The sequence below is a fragment of the Zonotrichia albicollis genome, chromosome 16 (genome assembly GCF_047830755.1).
Source record: "Zonotrichia albicollis isolate bZonAlb1 chromosome 16, bZonAlb1.hap1, whole genome shotgun sequence".
Classification (NCBI taxonomy): Eukaryota; Metazoa; Chordata; class Aves; order Passeriformes; family Passerellidae; genus Zonotrichia; species Zonotrichia albicollis.
Genome location: NC_133834.1, coordinates 1,970,925 through 1,984,380, shown reverse-complemented (window position 1 = coordinate 1,984,380; position 13,456 = coordinate 1,970,925). Strand labels below are relative to the sequence as shown.

Sequence of the window (13,456 nt, the reverse complement as noted above, 5' to 3'; positions counted from 1 at the left end):
CTTATTTTCCAGGCTTTTCTTTTTCAGGCTACTTTCTGGAGTCGGGTGTCTATTCCCAAAAATTCCACATCATCCTATTCCCCCCAGAATTCCAACATCGGGGCCGGCAGCGCTCCGGGAGTTGTGGGACAATCGTGGAATGTGGGACCAGCCCCCAAATCCAGCTCCAAAATGATCTCCCTGGAAATCACTGCTGCACCACTCCTGGGTGCATTCCAGAGCTTTTCCCATTTTTCCCAGCAATGCATGAGGAATCCTGTCCTTGGATTTTCATCCTGGGATGTCAAACCCTTGGGACACTGAGCCAAGGATTTCGTGGAATGACCAAATCCAGGGGTTTCTGGGATTTGGCCTGGTCCAGGCTGCACTAAAAGCTTTGGGTCTTTGTCAGGATTTTGCCAGGCTCCTTTTCCCAGTGTCCAATCCATTCCTATGGAATGTGTACGGACCTGCCACCAACTCTTCCCTTCAAGGTGACATCCAGCCCCGCGTCCCTGACTTCCTCTGGGATTATTTCCTTCTTCATGAACCAAAATTCCATCCCAACCTGAAATCCCAATTATTCCAGTGGGGAGGAGAAAGGATGGGAGAGAGGGAAGTGGTTTTTCAGGAAGATCCTGGATCCAGCAGACTTTGAGCCACCCTCGTTCTGCCACTGGAATTTCACTGACCAGAACCTCACGATCCCACAGATCCCACATCGTGTCCCATGTCACAAATCCAGCTTGGATTCAAGGGCATTCCCAGCTGGAATCTGCTGGAATGACGTGTTGGGATAAGGGAGGAGATGCCTCTTGTTTGCTTCCACTGATTTTCCAGCTTTCCCTGTAATTCCCACTTCTCCTCGTGACCTTCCATGGAGGACAGGCACGGACACAAGAAGAGCTCCCTAAATTCCATTAACTTCCCAAAAATCCCCCTGCCTTTCCATGCAGGCTGCCTGAATTCCCAAATAATGCAATCTCCCGTCAGGATGATATGATCCAAAGTGACATTGGAGAAAGAAAGGGGGGAGGAAAAATAAGGATTAAAAAGGGAGCCAGGGAGAAATGGGTTGTCCTGGCAACTGGCAATTCCTTCCCAGCATTCCCAGATTATTTCATGGAATGAATGTTTTCCAATTAAATTGATAAAAGGTGGAATTTAGCCGAGGGTGACCACCTAAGCTTTAGTTGGAAAAAATTCCCTCTCCAATAATTGGAATGATTTTTTTTTTACCGTGGAAGGATTTAATCACGGCCTAGATTTGCTGGAAAAGCAAGAATTCCATCTTTTTTTTTAAATGGAGCCAATTTATTTTCCCTTTAAACAATCCAAGAGGAAATAGGGAATAAAGCCTAAATCAGCACCTCGGATTAGGAAGGAGCAGCTGTGCACCTCTCCCATGGAATGATCTAATTCCAAGGTAATTATCCCGGATTTTTAACGCTCCGCTAAAAATCCCAACATCAGCATTTTCGGGATTGACAGGCTGGGAATTCACGCCAAGGAGCCAAGTGGGAACCTGCAGTGCTGCCCAGCTTCTCCTCCAAGGTCAAGGATGCAGGAACATCCTTGGAAAAGCTGCCAGAATCCATAAATCTCCCTCAAATCCAACCTTTCCTCCCCAGGCACCACCAGGAATCCGGCACAGAATGGACACGGAGAACAGCGAGACCACACTGGCTGGGAGGGGCTTCCAGGAATAATTTTGGGGAAAAAGGAAGAGCAAGAAGCACCAGATTGGATTGTAAATCCCTCAAAATCCTCCTGCTGTTGGAATGGTGCTGATCCTCCTGGGATTCCAAGGTGGATCGAGCCGGAGCCTCTGGAAAGGCTGGAAAAGTGTTTGAACTCCAGGACCTCTGAGTTAAACAGTCTAAATGAAGATCCAAACATTCCAGGCTCCCTAGCAAAGCCATCCATTCTGGAGAAGCCTTTGGAAAACGAGGAATCCACTGGAGAGAGCCATGGGACAGGAAAACTTTGGAGAATGGCTCCGAGTGGCCTTCCCGGGATTGAAAGAGAAACAAACCCAACTTTCCTTGGAAAAGCAGCTCCTGGAGTGCTGCTCATCCAGAGAAATCCATCTGGATCCAAATCCATCTGGATTCTTTGGGAAGAGGGAAGAGCTCAGGTTGGGAGGCAGGAATCTGATGGAATTTTTATCATCCAAAGGCGACAGAAAGCCAACACAGAAAGGGAATGGGAATTTTTCAAAGGAATGAGCAGATCCCCCTGTGCCTCATTATCCTGCCAAAAAATTCCCACTTTTCCCAGGTTTTTCTCCCAAAAATTCCAAGGTCAAGGGGATCCCCTCATGCCTGATTAACCTGCCACAAAATTCCCACTTTTCCCAGGTTTTTCTCCCAAAATTCCAAGGTCAAGGGGATCCCCTCATGCCTGATTAACCTGCCACAAAATTCCCACTTTTCCCAGGTTTTTCTCCCAAAATTCCAAGGTCAAGGGGATCCTCTCATGCCTGATTAACCTGCCACAAAATTCCCACTTTTCCCAGGTTTTTCTCCCAAAAATTCCAAGGTCAAGGGGATCCCCTCATGCCTCATTATCCCACACCCCAAAATTCCCACTTTTCCCAGGCTTTTCTCCCAGAATTCCAACTTCAAGGGCAGGGAGAGAAAGAGGAGGCAGCAAAGAGCACATGGGAGGTGAGGGCAGGATTTGGGTTGAAAAACTCCCAAAAAACGACAGGATCAAGTTGGGAATTTTTACTCCAAGCATTCCAAAAACACTCTCGGGAGTAGCAGGAATTTTTTTCCCCCACTAAAAATTCCCAGGATGACAGAAAAAGGAGCATTTTGTGCCCTTCCAAGGCGGCGGCCTGGGAGGGATCGGCGCCATCCGTTGCCATGGGAATGATATTCCCAGGAAACGCTGCTGGAGGTGGAGAGGAAACCCCAGAGATCCATTAGCAACAGGTTGCTATGGCAACGGCTCCAAGCTCATTAATTCCTCCTTTCCTTCTCCCCATCCCAAATCAAAACCAAACCCAGAGCAACTTTTCCTGGGCGTGGGGTGGGAAAACCCTTCAGGAATTTCACCAGGAATGTGCAAGGATGAAGGAACAGCACCAGAATTCCCACTCGTGTACCCAAATTGCCTTTTCCCACTGGGATTTCAAATAAAATGAGGATTTTAGGGATAATTCCCTTTTTTTTGTGGCCTGAGAGCTGCTCCCAAAGGGAAAAAAATGAGATTCTGCCATGAAAACTGAGGAGAAGCAAAAAATTCTGTGGTTTTCTCTCCCCTCTATCCCCTCATGTCCCGCCAAGTCCCAATTCCTTGGATAAATTTGTTTTCCCTGGATTCAAACTGGGAATTCCCTCCTCATCCTAAAAGAACATGGGTTGGGTTCCAAGAGGAGCAGGATGTGGAAAAGATGGGAAAAGGGAGATGAAGGAGGATGAGATCCAAACTCGGGTTTGGAATTCCCTCCTGGCATTCCCAGGAAACACAAAGCACTCCTGGAAAATCCCCTGGCTGGAGCTTTTCCAGCATTCCAGGAAATCCCATTGTCCTGTGGATATCTCAGCTCAGGTAGGAGAGGAATTGAGGGAATCTGACTTGGAAAAGACAGGGAAGGAAATGGACTTTTGATAAAAATGTGGAAAATTGGCTGCTCTAACAGCAAAATTCCTGGGAATGAGGGAAGAATTGAAGCAGAACTCTCTTAGGAGCTGCTAAAGGGAAATTCCCTGGAAATTCCATACTCTGGGATCAGGCAGCACAGGGAATATTAAAATATTCCCATTTTTCCAGCCCAGTTGAACTTTTCTCCATTGTCACCACTTGTTCCCAACTGGAATTGAAGGGACAGCAACGCTTGATCTCTGAATTACAAAATTCCTGGGAAATTCTGTCCCTTCCATCCTTTTATTCCTCTTTCAATCTCCAAAACTCCAGGCAGGATTCAATCCATGGAATTTGTGCTGCAAAAAAGCCTTTTCCTCACTTTCTTTTCCTCCTATTCCACAGCTTTTTCCTCCAAATTAAACCTCTGGAATTCCAAAACCTTTCCCAAATCAGAGCTAAGCCCAACTCCACTCCCAGGATTTTTCCTACAGAATTCAAGGAATTAGGAAGTGCTTGGAATATGAAGTGTTCCAGAGGAGTTTTATAGCAACTGGAATTTCGTCCAACCTAGAGCAATCCCATTCCTGGTAATATTTAAATGGACTGGTGAGAATTTCCATGGAAAAACCAAGTTTTTCCCAACATTCAGTCTAAAGGAGCTCTGGGTGAAAAAATGGAGCTTTTGGCTTCCCAAGCCTCTGGAAAGGGCAGCACATCCCAGAATTCCAGAGAAACCAACCCCACAGGACGCACGGCCAGATCGAGCTCATCCCTCTTGGCAGCCCCGGCCCTGGAGCCTTTTTAGGGATTCTGGTCCAGCATTCCCAGGCAGACAGAACCCCAGGGATGTCTGGAGCAGCAGGAATTGTTGGCACTGGATCGCTCCAGGAGCCACTGGAAGGTGCAGAAGTCCTGGAGAACATCCAGCAGGAGCCAGGATCAGGACACACTGCTGGGCCAAGAGCATTCCCTGATGGTTCTCTGCTTCCTGAGACTCCCTTGCTCCCAAATCTCCCTGATTTCCGAGTTTCCCTGTTCCCACATCCCTGATTCCTGAGTTTCCCTGTTCCCAAATGTCCCTGATTCCTGAGTTTCCCTGTTCCCACATCCCTGATTCCTGAGTTTCCCTGTTCCCAAATGTCCCTGATTCCCGAGTTTCCCTGTTCCCACATCCCTGATTCCCGAGTTTCCCTGTTCCTACATCCCTGATTCCTGAGTTTCCCTGTTCCCACATCCCTGATTCCCGAGTTTCCCTGTTCCCACATCCCTGATTCCTGAGTTTCCCTGTTCCTACATCCCTGATTCCTGAGTTTCCCTGTTCCCACATCCCTGATTCCCGAATTTCCCTGTTCCCACATCCCTGATTCCTGAGTTTCCCTGTTCCCACATCCCTGATTCCTGAGTTTCCCTGTTCCCAAATGTCCCTGATTCCTGAGTTTCCCTGTTCCTACATCCCTGATTCCCGAGTTTCCCTGTTCCCACATCCCTGATTCCCGAGTTTCCCTGTTCCCAAATCTCCCTGATTCCCGAGTTTCCCTGTTCCCACATCCCTGATTCCTGAGTTTCCCTGTTCCCAAATGTCCCTGATTCCCGAGTTTCCCTGTTCCCACATCCCTGATTCCCGAGTTTCCCTGTTCCCAAATGTCCCTGATTCCCGAGTTTCCCTGTTCCTACATCCCTGATTCCTGAGTTTCCCTGTTCCCAAATGTCCCTGATTCCTGAGTTTCCCTGTTCCCACATCCCTGATTCCCGAGTTTCCCTGTTCCCAAATGTCCCTGATTCCCGAGTTTCCCTGTTCCTACATCCCTGATTCCTGAGTTTCCCTGTTCCCACATCCCTGATTCCCGAGTTTCCCTGTTCCTACATCCCTGATTCCCGAGTTTCCCTGTTCCCACATCCCTGATTCCTGAGTTTCCCTGTTCCCACATCCCTGATTCCCGAGTTTCCCTGTTCCTACATCCCTGATTCCCGAGTTTCCCTGTTCCCACATCCCTGATTCCTGAGTTTCCCTGTTCCCACATCCCTGATTCCTGAGTTTCCCTGTTCCCAAATCCCTGATTCCTGAGTTTCCCTGTTCCCAAATGTCCCTGATTCCTGAGTTTCCCTGTTCCTACATCCCTGATTCCCGAGTTTCCCTGTTCCTACATCCCTGATTCCCGAATTTCCCTGTTCCCACATCCCTGATTCCTGAGTTTCCCTGTTCCCAAATGTCCCTGCTCCCAACTCCCTGATTCCCAGCTCTCAGGAAACGCAGGGTTAGGCCTGGCTTAAACTCGGGCCTAAAGTGACTTCAGCAGGGATGATCCTGCCTTGTTTGCCCTCAGCTCTGTCCCAAGGGATGCTGGAAATGGATTTGGGATCACTCAGCAGGTCGGGATTTGGGATTAAACAGCCCCATCCCACCTGAGCTGGGAGCCCTTGGAATGAGCCCTTTCCCAGTCCCAAAGAATTCCCGTTTGTGGAACCAAATCCCACATTTTGCTTTGTCTCTTGTCCTTCCCTCCCTGTCATTCCCGATAAAGGAGGTGTCAGCTCCTCCTCCTCATCCTCGGAGACAGGAGCAGAAATCCATGGAAACACCTGTGTTCTGATCCCAAATCTCCCAGGAATTCCTGGGACAGCAGGAAAATCCAAACAAACAAACAGAGGATCAAAGAGTTTGGGTACAACGAGCTCCACACGAATCCCACGGGATGCTCTTCCCAAAATGTCCCTGTCTGTCACATCCATCCAACATCCTCCATCCCTTGGGAATGGGGCTGATATCCCAAAAACCCACACTGCAACTCCTGCTTCCAGCAAGATCTCCCAGGATTTTTGATATCCGGGCAAATCCTCCCTGCTGGGATGGAGGGAAGGGATTCAGCTGGAATTCCTGCCTGGAATAGCTGCACACACACAGAGCCATCCCATTCCTCTGGAATTCTAGGGAAAAACAGCCAAATAGTGGGAGCATTGTGAGCTCACACAATTCCCATCTGTCCATGGAAAGAGGGAAAATGAGATCCCAGAGCCGAGCATTTCATCCGCTGCCAAATCCCTGCTCCTGCTGCAGCGCCCAGACCGGATTTTTATTTGGGAAAAAAGACGGAAAATTGTCTTTTCCAGCTGCTTTTTGTCAAAGTTTCCCAGACTACTCCAGAGCGACCATTCCTGGATTTCCAGGGAGCTCAGCACCCTCTAATTCCCTTCCCTTGCTGCTTCAGGAAAAGGATTGGAAGTTCTGGAATTAACTCCTAGCTGAGATCATGGAATAACCCTGGAGTAACTTCCCTCCTATCCCAGGCAGCAAAATATTCCCTCTAAAATGTCTTTTCCTTAAAATCCCAATGATTTAGAGACTGGGGATTTCGGGATTTGCTGCTGCCTCAAGAATTAAGAGCAAAATCAGAGTTTCCAACATCTGTGTAAATATTCAGAAAATATTCCTCACATGAGGAATTCCAGCCTTGGAATGCTGGGCAGGCCCGCCAGGGGATGGAATTCTGAGGGATTAAAGGAAAAAACACCTGGATAGCTTTGGATGGGCATCCTTAGGATTCCTCCTGAATTTCCAACAGCCTGAGGAGATCCCAGACTGGGAATCAGGGGGGAAATCCAGGGAAAACTCTGAGTGGGCAGCAGGAATTCTTGGCTGCAGCAGGGATTGGGAAATGAATCCCAAATCCATGCAAAACCAGGGAGAAAATCCCAATTCCCAGTTTATTTACTGCAAACAAGAGTGATCCCAGTTCCAATGGAATTATCCCGCTTGGAGCTTGGAAAAGTCAGGATTTGGCTCCCAAAGAATCAGCCCCCAGATACAAAGCCAAGGGAAAGGTGAGTTTAAATCAATCTAATCCCATTTTTTCCATTAAAAAATTCCCTAAAATCCATCAAAACACCCCAGAGAAGCTGGATGGTCAATCAGGAAATATCCACAGAAAATTTGGGATCCCACTGTCCCAGTTCCACTCCTGGAATACACTGGCCCACATTTCCAAGGAATTTGCCATCCTGAAATGCTGGAAACACACCAGGACCCAATCCACATCCCAAAATTCCGACCCAAACTCCAAATTGGAATGGGATTTGTTGATTCCCAACAAATTTGAGGGGAGGAATTGAAGGCAATGGCAAAGCCAAGTGGAGTCTAGGATTTCCATGGATCCATGCATCCATAAATACCATGGAAAATGGGAATTAGATGCTCTGAAATTAGTCTGGAATGGGAATAAATTGAGGATATTTCTCAGAGATTACGAGGAATCCTCAGGAAAATCCAATGGGATGAGTTTGCACTGGAGTGGATTTTCCAGGGAATATCCACCCCAGAAAAACTTAAAATAAATCAGGAGAAAAGGAAAATCAGCCCCAAAACCACCCTGGAATCACTGAATTCCAATTTTTAGGAAAAACCCTGGATTTGGGGATGCAGGGATGGATAACTCTGGAATCCATTAGCAATAAAATATGGATTAGGATAAAGGGATCCTAGAAAAGTCAGGCTTGGAAGCAGATTCCTAGTGCTGTGTCTCCCATCCCTCCATCCCATTTTTCCCATTTTTCCAGAGGGAAAACCCCTTGGAGATGTCCTGGGATGGATTCCAAGCTTTCCTCCACATCAGAGCCCATCCAGGGTCACATCCATGACCCAAAAATCCAGGAGATGCCTCCAACCCCTCCTAAGGACATCCAGGGAATCATCCCTTGCTAATCCCAAATACTCAAGGAAACCCCATTTGACATTCCAGGTTTCCATGGATCCACTTGGGAAAAGCCAGGGAACGACCCTGAGGGGTGGCAAATCCCAAATCCCCACGGGAACAGCACAAAACGCCACCCACGGCCCTCCAGAAATAAACAGACGTAGGAGATCCAATCTGAAGGAAAATAAAGAAGTTTGGTCCTAATTTTGTGTGGATTAAAAAAAAAAAAAAAACCAAAGAGAAATGCAAAGCACAGCAGGGAAACAGAGAGAAAATCCACCCAGGTTTGAGGGAAAATCCCGTTTGGATCAGGGCTTGCATCCCAAAAATGATGTTTGGGTTGTTTGTTTGTTGTGATCTGTGATTTTGGGGTGGGAATTGGGATTGGAGGTGACCCTGGAGCTTGGGAAGAGATTCCTGCACTCAGAAAATCCAGGAATAAATCCAGGAATGCCACTGCACAGCCAAAGTGCCAGCAGAGCGTCCCTGCTCGGATTAATTGAATTAACACCTAATTAGTGCTCCCACCCCCCAGAATCAGCGCTTTTCCAAACTGGAACATGCCATGAACCCAAACCTCTGGAAGCAAAGCAGGATCCTTGCCAGGATCACTTTTCCAGGTTGTTCTCAGCATTCCCGAGGGCAGTGGTGCCCCAAGCCCGAGGTGCAGCTCCTCCGTGTGCCCCATCCCCGTTTCCCGCCGGGAATGTTCCCCGGGAATGCTCCCGGCTCTGTAACCTGACCCTGCCCCACCTGTCCCCTCCAGAACCCGGCTCCAGCTTTTTTTAGCCATCCCAAAGCCTCCCTGTGACCCCTTCCTGCTTAAGCTCCACACAAATCACGTTTTTTGGGAAGATTCCCACCTGCTCCGGGCCACAGGGCTGGGATAGCTCCGATTCCCAAAAATATCTGGAGTGGCTGGCAGCTCCTGGAAAATCTGGGTGGGAAAGGGAGATCCCCCAAGGGGTTCATTGGATGGAATGGAATTTTGGGTGCCTCATCCAAGGGCAGCTCCATTCCCTGAGGGTCCCAAGGGATCAGCCTCAAGGAGCTGCTGGAAATTCACAGGAGGAGAATTCCCAGGGAAAAGAGGGATATGGGAATTGGAGGGCACGGAGTGAGACCTTCCCCTCTTCCCACCAAATCAATCCCAGTGGGAGCAAGGACAACTTCCCTGGAAAAAACAACCAAAAAGCCCCATCCAAGGAGGGCACATTGGAAAGATCCAAGGATTTTGGGAGCATTCCCTGTTCCCATCTCTCCCGTCCATAAATCCTAAGAAAAACACAACACCCTTTTTCCTGGTTTATGGATTTGTGCTTTGGGAAGGGCAGGAAGAGAATCTTAACCCACAGAGCCAGAAATTCCCTCTGTGGGGTCTTTTCCCTCTGGGAAAATATCCCAGGGATTCCAGCCCTCAGTGCCCTGATCCAGCCGTGCTCCTTCTCCAATCCCCTCATCCAGCTGCTTCCCAGCTGTCCCACTCCATGGAATTTTTCCCAAGCTCCTGGTTTCCAGGTGCCTCTGGTCCAACACAGCCAGACCCAGATCATGCTCTGAGGTGGCTCCAAAAATCCCATCCAGCTCTTCCTGAAAAATTCAATCCGAGGATTTGATTTTGGAAAATAGGAATAAACCCCAGCAAAGAGCTCATCCCTCCTGCTGCCATCCAAGCACACCAGCACTGAAATCCTGGGAATTCTGTGGAATTCCTGCTTGGCTGTTAACAATCCATCCCCATTTCCAGCTGATGTTCTGTTGGATGGGGAAGTTTGGGAAAGGCAGGTGCTCTGCTGGGAATTCCCAACAGGAAAATCCAAGCCCAGCCTGAGCACACCTGAACCCTCTCCCAAAACACCTGCCTTGGAATTCTCCACCTGCCAGAGGAGATTTCGGGAATGCCAAACCCAGAGACTCCCCCAAACACAAAGGAAATGACCTTTCCTCCCACAGACTCCCAAAGTTTTCCATCACAAGCACCTGGATTAGGGAATAAATCCATCCTGACTCACTCCTGCCTGTGACAACACAGTGCCCTGCCCAAGGCCAGCTCCATCCTGTTTTTCTTATGGAATTATCATTCTGTGGAATATTCAAGCATCAATTCCTCCTTTCCACCCTTGCACATCCAAGTTTCCCCCTCAGGGCTGGAAATCCTTGCCCCAAATCCCTTTTTCCAGTATCCAGGCTCTCAGGAATGCTGGAACGGGCACCCAGGATGGCACTGGTGATGTTAGGCCTGGCTTAACCAGCAAGAAGCACTTTAGGAAGAGGAATTTAAGCCCAGATTTGCTGCAAGCAGAGATTTCACCCAACATGAGCAGAACCAAGAAATCAGCTGAGGCCAAGGAGCTCCATTTTCCAGAGAAAAAAAAATGGGGAAATGGATTTTTCCCGACTAAATCCAACCCTTAGTGAATCCCTGAGGGTTTTGAGGAATCACTACAGGACCAAAGTTGGTCAACATTTTGTGCAAAACAAAAGCAGCCCCAAATCCATAAAAACTGTGGGATTTTCCCTCAGATTATTCCTGCAGCTCCCAGCCCGGGGCAGCAATCCCGGGAGGAATGTGCAATTCCTGCTGGGGAGAACCAGGGGCTTGTGTGGGGAGCTGAGGCAGATCAATAATCAGCTTATTAATAAATAATGGGCTTAATAAATTAATAAATAACGGGGAGAGAGGCAGGCAGGGATGGGGGGCAGGGAAAAGCAGGAATTCTCCACACAATGCCCGTGCTAAAAGCTCACTTCCCAAAGATTCCGGGCACAAACTGACAACTCCCGCTCGCACCCAGCATTCCGGGGAAAATTCCATCTCCTGGATGTCACGAGCCACAGGAAAACGCTGCTGGATGATTATTTAACATTCCTAAAGCCGGGAAAGGACACCGGGAACGGCGGAGATTTAAGGGATTCACTGTTCCCTTCCTTGCCTGCAAGTTGCAGCAGAACAAAAGCGGAGGGGACTTTTCGGGAATGTGCCTTTCCCAAAGCAACTCCGGCTTCATTTTTCCCCCATCGGGAAAGCTCCCGTGCACTCGCGGCTCTTACATAAACAGCGGAGGGGCTGATGCCCCCCGGCATTGCAATAAAACCAACTCGCCTTTGGAATTGCGAGGATTCCCATCCCGGCGAGCCGCGAGTGGAGTTGAGGGATTTTTTTTTTCCCCGCTGGGAATTTCGGGGGGCCGCGGCTCCGTCCGGCCCGTCCCGGACACTCGCACGGAGCCGCTGCGGGACCTTGGCGTGTCCCCAGCGCGGGGGACACGGGGGACACTGGGGACACTGGGGACACGCTCCTGGCGTGTCCCGCTGCCACACAAATCCCCCTCGTCCCCCTCTCCGAGCCGGCGCTGGGGACACACCGAGGACACGCCGGGGGCTCCGTGGCATCCCCGGGCGCTGCCGGCAGCGGGGACGCGCAGCTCCGCCGGGATGCTCCGGCCGCGGGGAGGGTGCCGGGGGTGTCCCGAGGGAAAGGATATGGGTTACAGACCAGCCTGAGGCACCAGCTGCGCGGGCGGGTGGTTTGCTTGAGGCAGAAGAAGGCGGTGGGTGCCAGCGCCGGGTAAGGCACCTGCTCCTCCTCCTCGGAGCCCAGCTCGGCGGGCGGCTCTCGGCCGGGGGAGCCGCTGCCGGAGCCGGAGGCGCTGCCGGAGCCGCTGCCGGCATCCTCGGGCGGCTGCTCGGCGGGGCGGCGCGGCGCTGGCAGCGCCGTGATGGGCACCCGCACCTCGGCCGGGCGCGGCGCTTCCCGGCTCTCGCCGGCGCTCATGGTCGCGGCCAGCGGCACCTGCGGGGCGAGGGCAGCGGGTCAGGGCCGGGCCGCCTCCGCCTCCGCCGCTGCCGGGGATGCTCCGCCGGGTCCCGGCGCTCCAGCCACAACAAAGGCGGGCGGGGGGAGGTCGAGCCTCCGCCCGGGCGCGGCCGCTCCCGCCCCCCACGGCGAGCCGGGGGTGCCCCCCACGCTTCGGGGAGCCCCCGGAGGAGCCTCCCGGCGTTGGATTTTGGGGGATGGCGGATTCTTGGGGGGTGTCCTACCTCAGTTGGGCGGAGCGCGGTGTCCCCAGGGGCATAGCCGTGCCTTGCAGCTCACATGGGACCGGCGACAATCGCGGCTCCCGGGGGTGGCCGAGCCCCCTCCCAGGCACGGTGGCACCCCCAAAATCCAGCGGGGGGGGGGGGGGGAGGGAGGGGTTGGGGCTCGGCGTGCGGCGCCCGCCCGCGGGGATGGAGGATGGAGGAAGGCTGGGGAGAGGAGGAGGAGGAGGAAGAGCAGGAGGAGGAGAAGAAGGTGGCGGGGGCCCTTGCCGAGCCTCTCCCGACGGTAAATCCCAAGGAGCGAGGAGGAGGCAGCTCCGCCGAGCTTCGCCCGTGCCCAACAGGAAACTTCGGATTTACCGGGGGAGGAGGGAGAGCGAGGGGAGGGGAGAGCGGGGGCGGCGGGGGCGGGGGCCGGGAGGAGCCGGGGCTGCCCCGCATCGCCCCCTCCCCCGCCTTTGTTCGGGCTCCGCGCGGCGCTGCGGGACGGGAGGGCACCCATGGGTGGGGGGCAGCGAGCCGGGGACCCTCCCGAAGCACCCCCGGGCGGGCCGAGAGGATTTGGAGCGGGAGGTGCGGGTTTGGTTCCGCTCCATCCCGAGAGGGCTGCGCGGCTCCGGCACCTCCAAAGGGGGGAGATCCCCAAAAGAGGGGAGAAGGTCCCAAAAAGGGGGGGATGCGCCCCTAAAAAGGGAGATGTAGCCCCCAAAAGGGGGATCGCCCCTCCCGGCGCTCTGGCTGAGCCCAGGTTGGAGGTAGGAGCGGGTTAGTAACTAAGCTCGGCTGTAAGCTCAAAGCTCAGCTGCTCCAGGTTTAACTCCCAAGAAACTCCCAGGGATCCCAAGGAACAGCTCAGGGAAAGTCCTCACAGGCTCCAGCCCTTCAGCTCCGCTCGGGAAGTTTTATCCCTTTGAATTCCTTGGAATTCCGTGAATTCTCTCAGGCTGGGGGTGCGGGGATGGGATTGAAATCCGGGAGTGGATGTGTTCCCGTCCCCTGCAATGTTTTCAGGAGTGCGAGCTCATTATCCAGCAGCACATTCCATTTGCAAATGCAGCTCCCGATGTTCTTCCCGGTTAATAACCGGGAATTGATTGGGAAGAGAGGTCAGGCGGCTTTCAAAGCACCCAGAGCTGAGCCTGATGCGGCTCCTA

At 51.9% G+C, this 13,456-nt stretch overlaps 1 protein-coding gene across 3 annotated transcripts in view; it reads right to left on the bottom strand.

Annotated features, from left to right (window-relative positions):
• CACNA1H (calcium voltage-gated channel subunit alpha1 H) overlaps positions 1 to 12,684 on the bottom strand; it is a 161,575-nt gene extending 148,891 nt beyond the window's left edge. For all 3 annotated transcript variants that reach the window (XM_074553205.1, XM_074553207.1, XM_074553206.1), the window contains exons 1-2: positions 12,303 to 12,684; positions 11,748 to 12,054 (exon numbers count right to left, since the gene is read on the bottom strand). In XM_074553205.1, coding sequence (XP_074409306.1) covers positions 11,748 to 12,036 — 289 coding nt within the window. In that variant the 5' untranslated portion in view covers positions 12,037 to 12,054; positions 12,303 to 12,684. The remainder of the gene's footprint in view (positions 1 to 11,747; positions 12,055 to 12,302) is intronic.
• Positions 12,685 to 13,456: the final 772 nt, after the last annotated feature.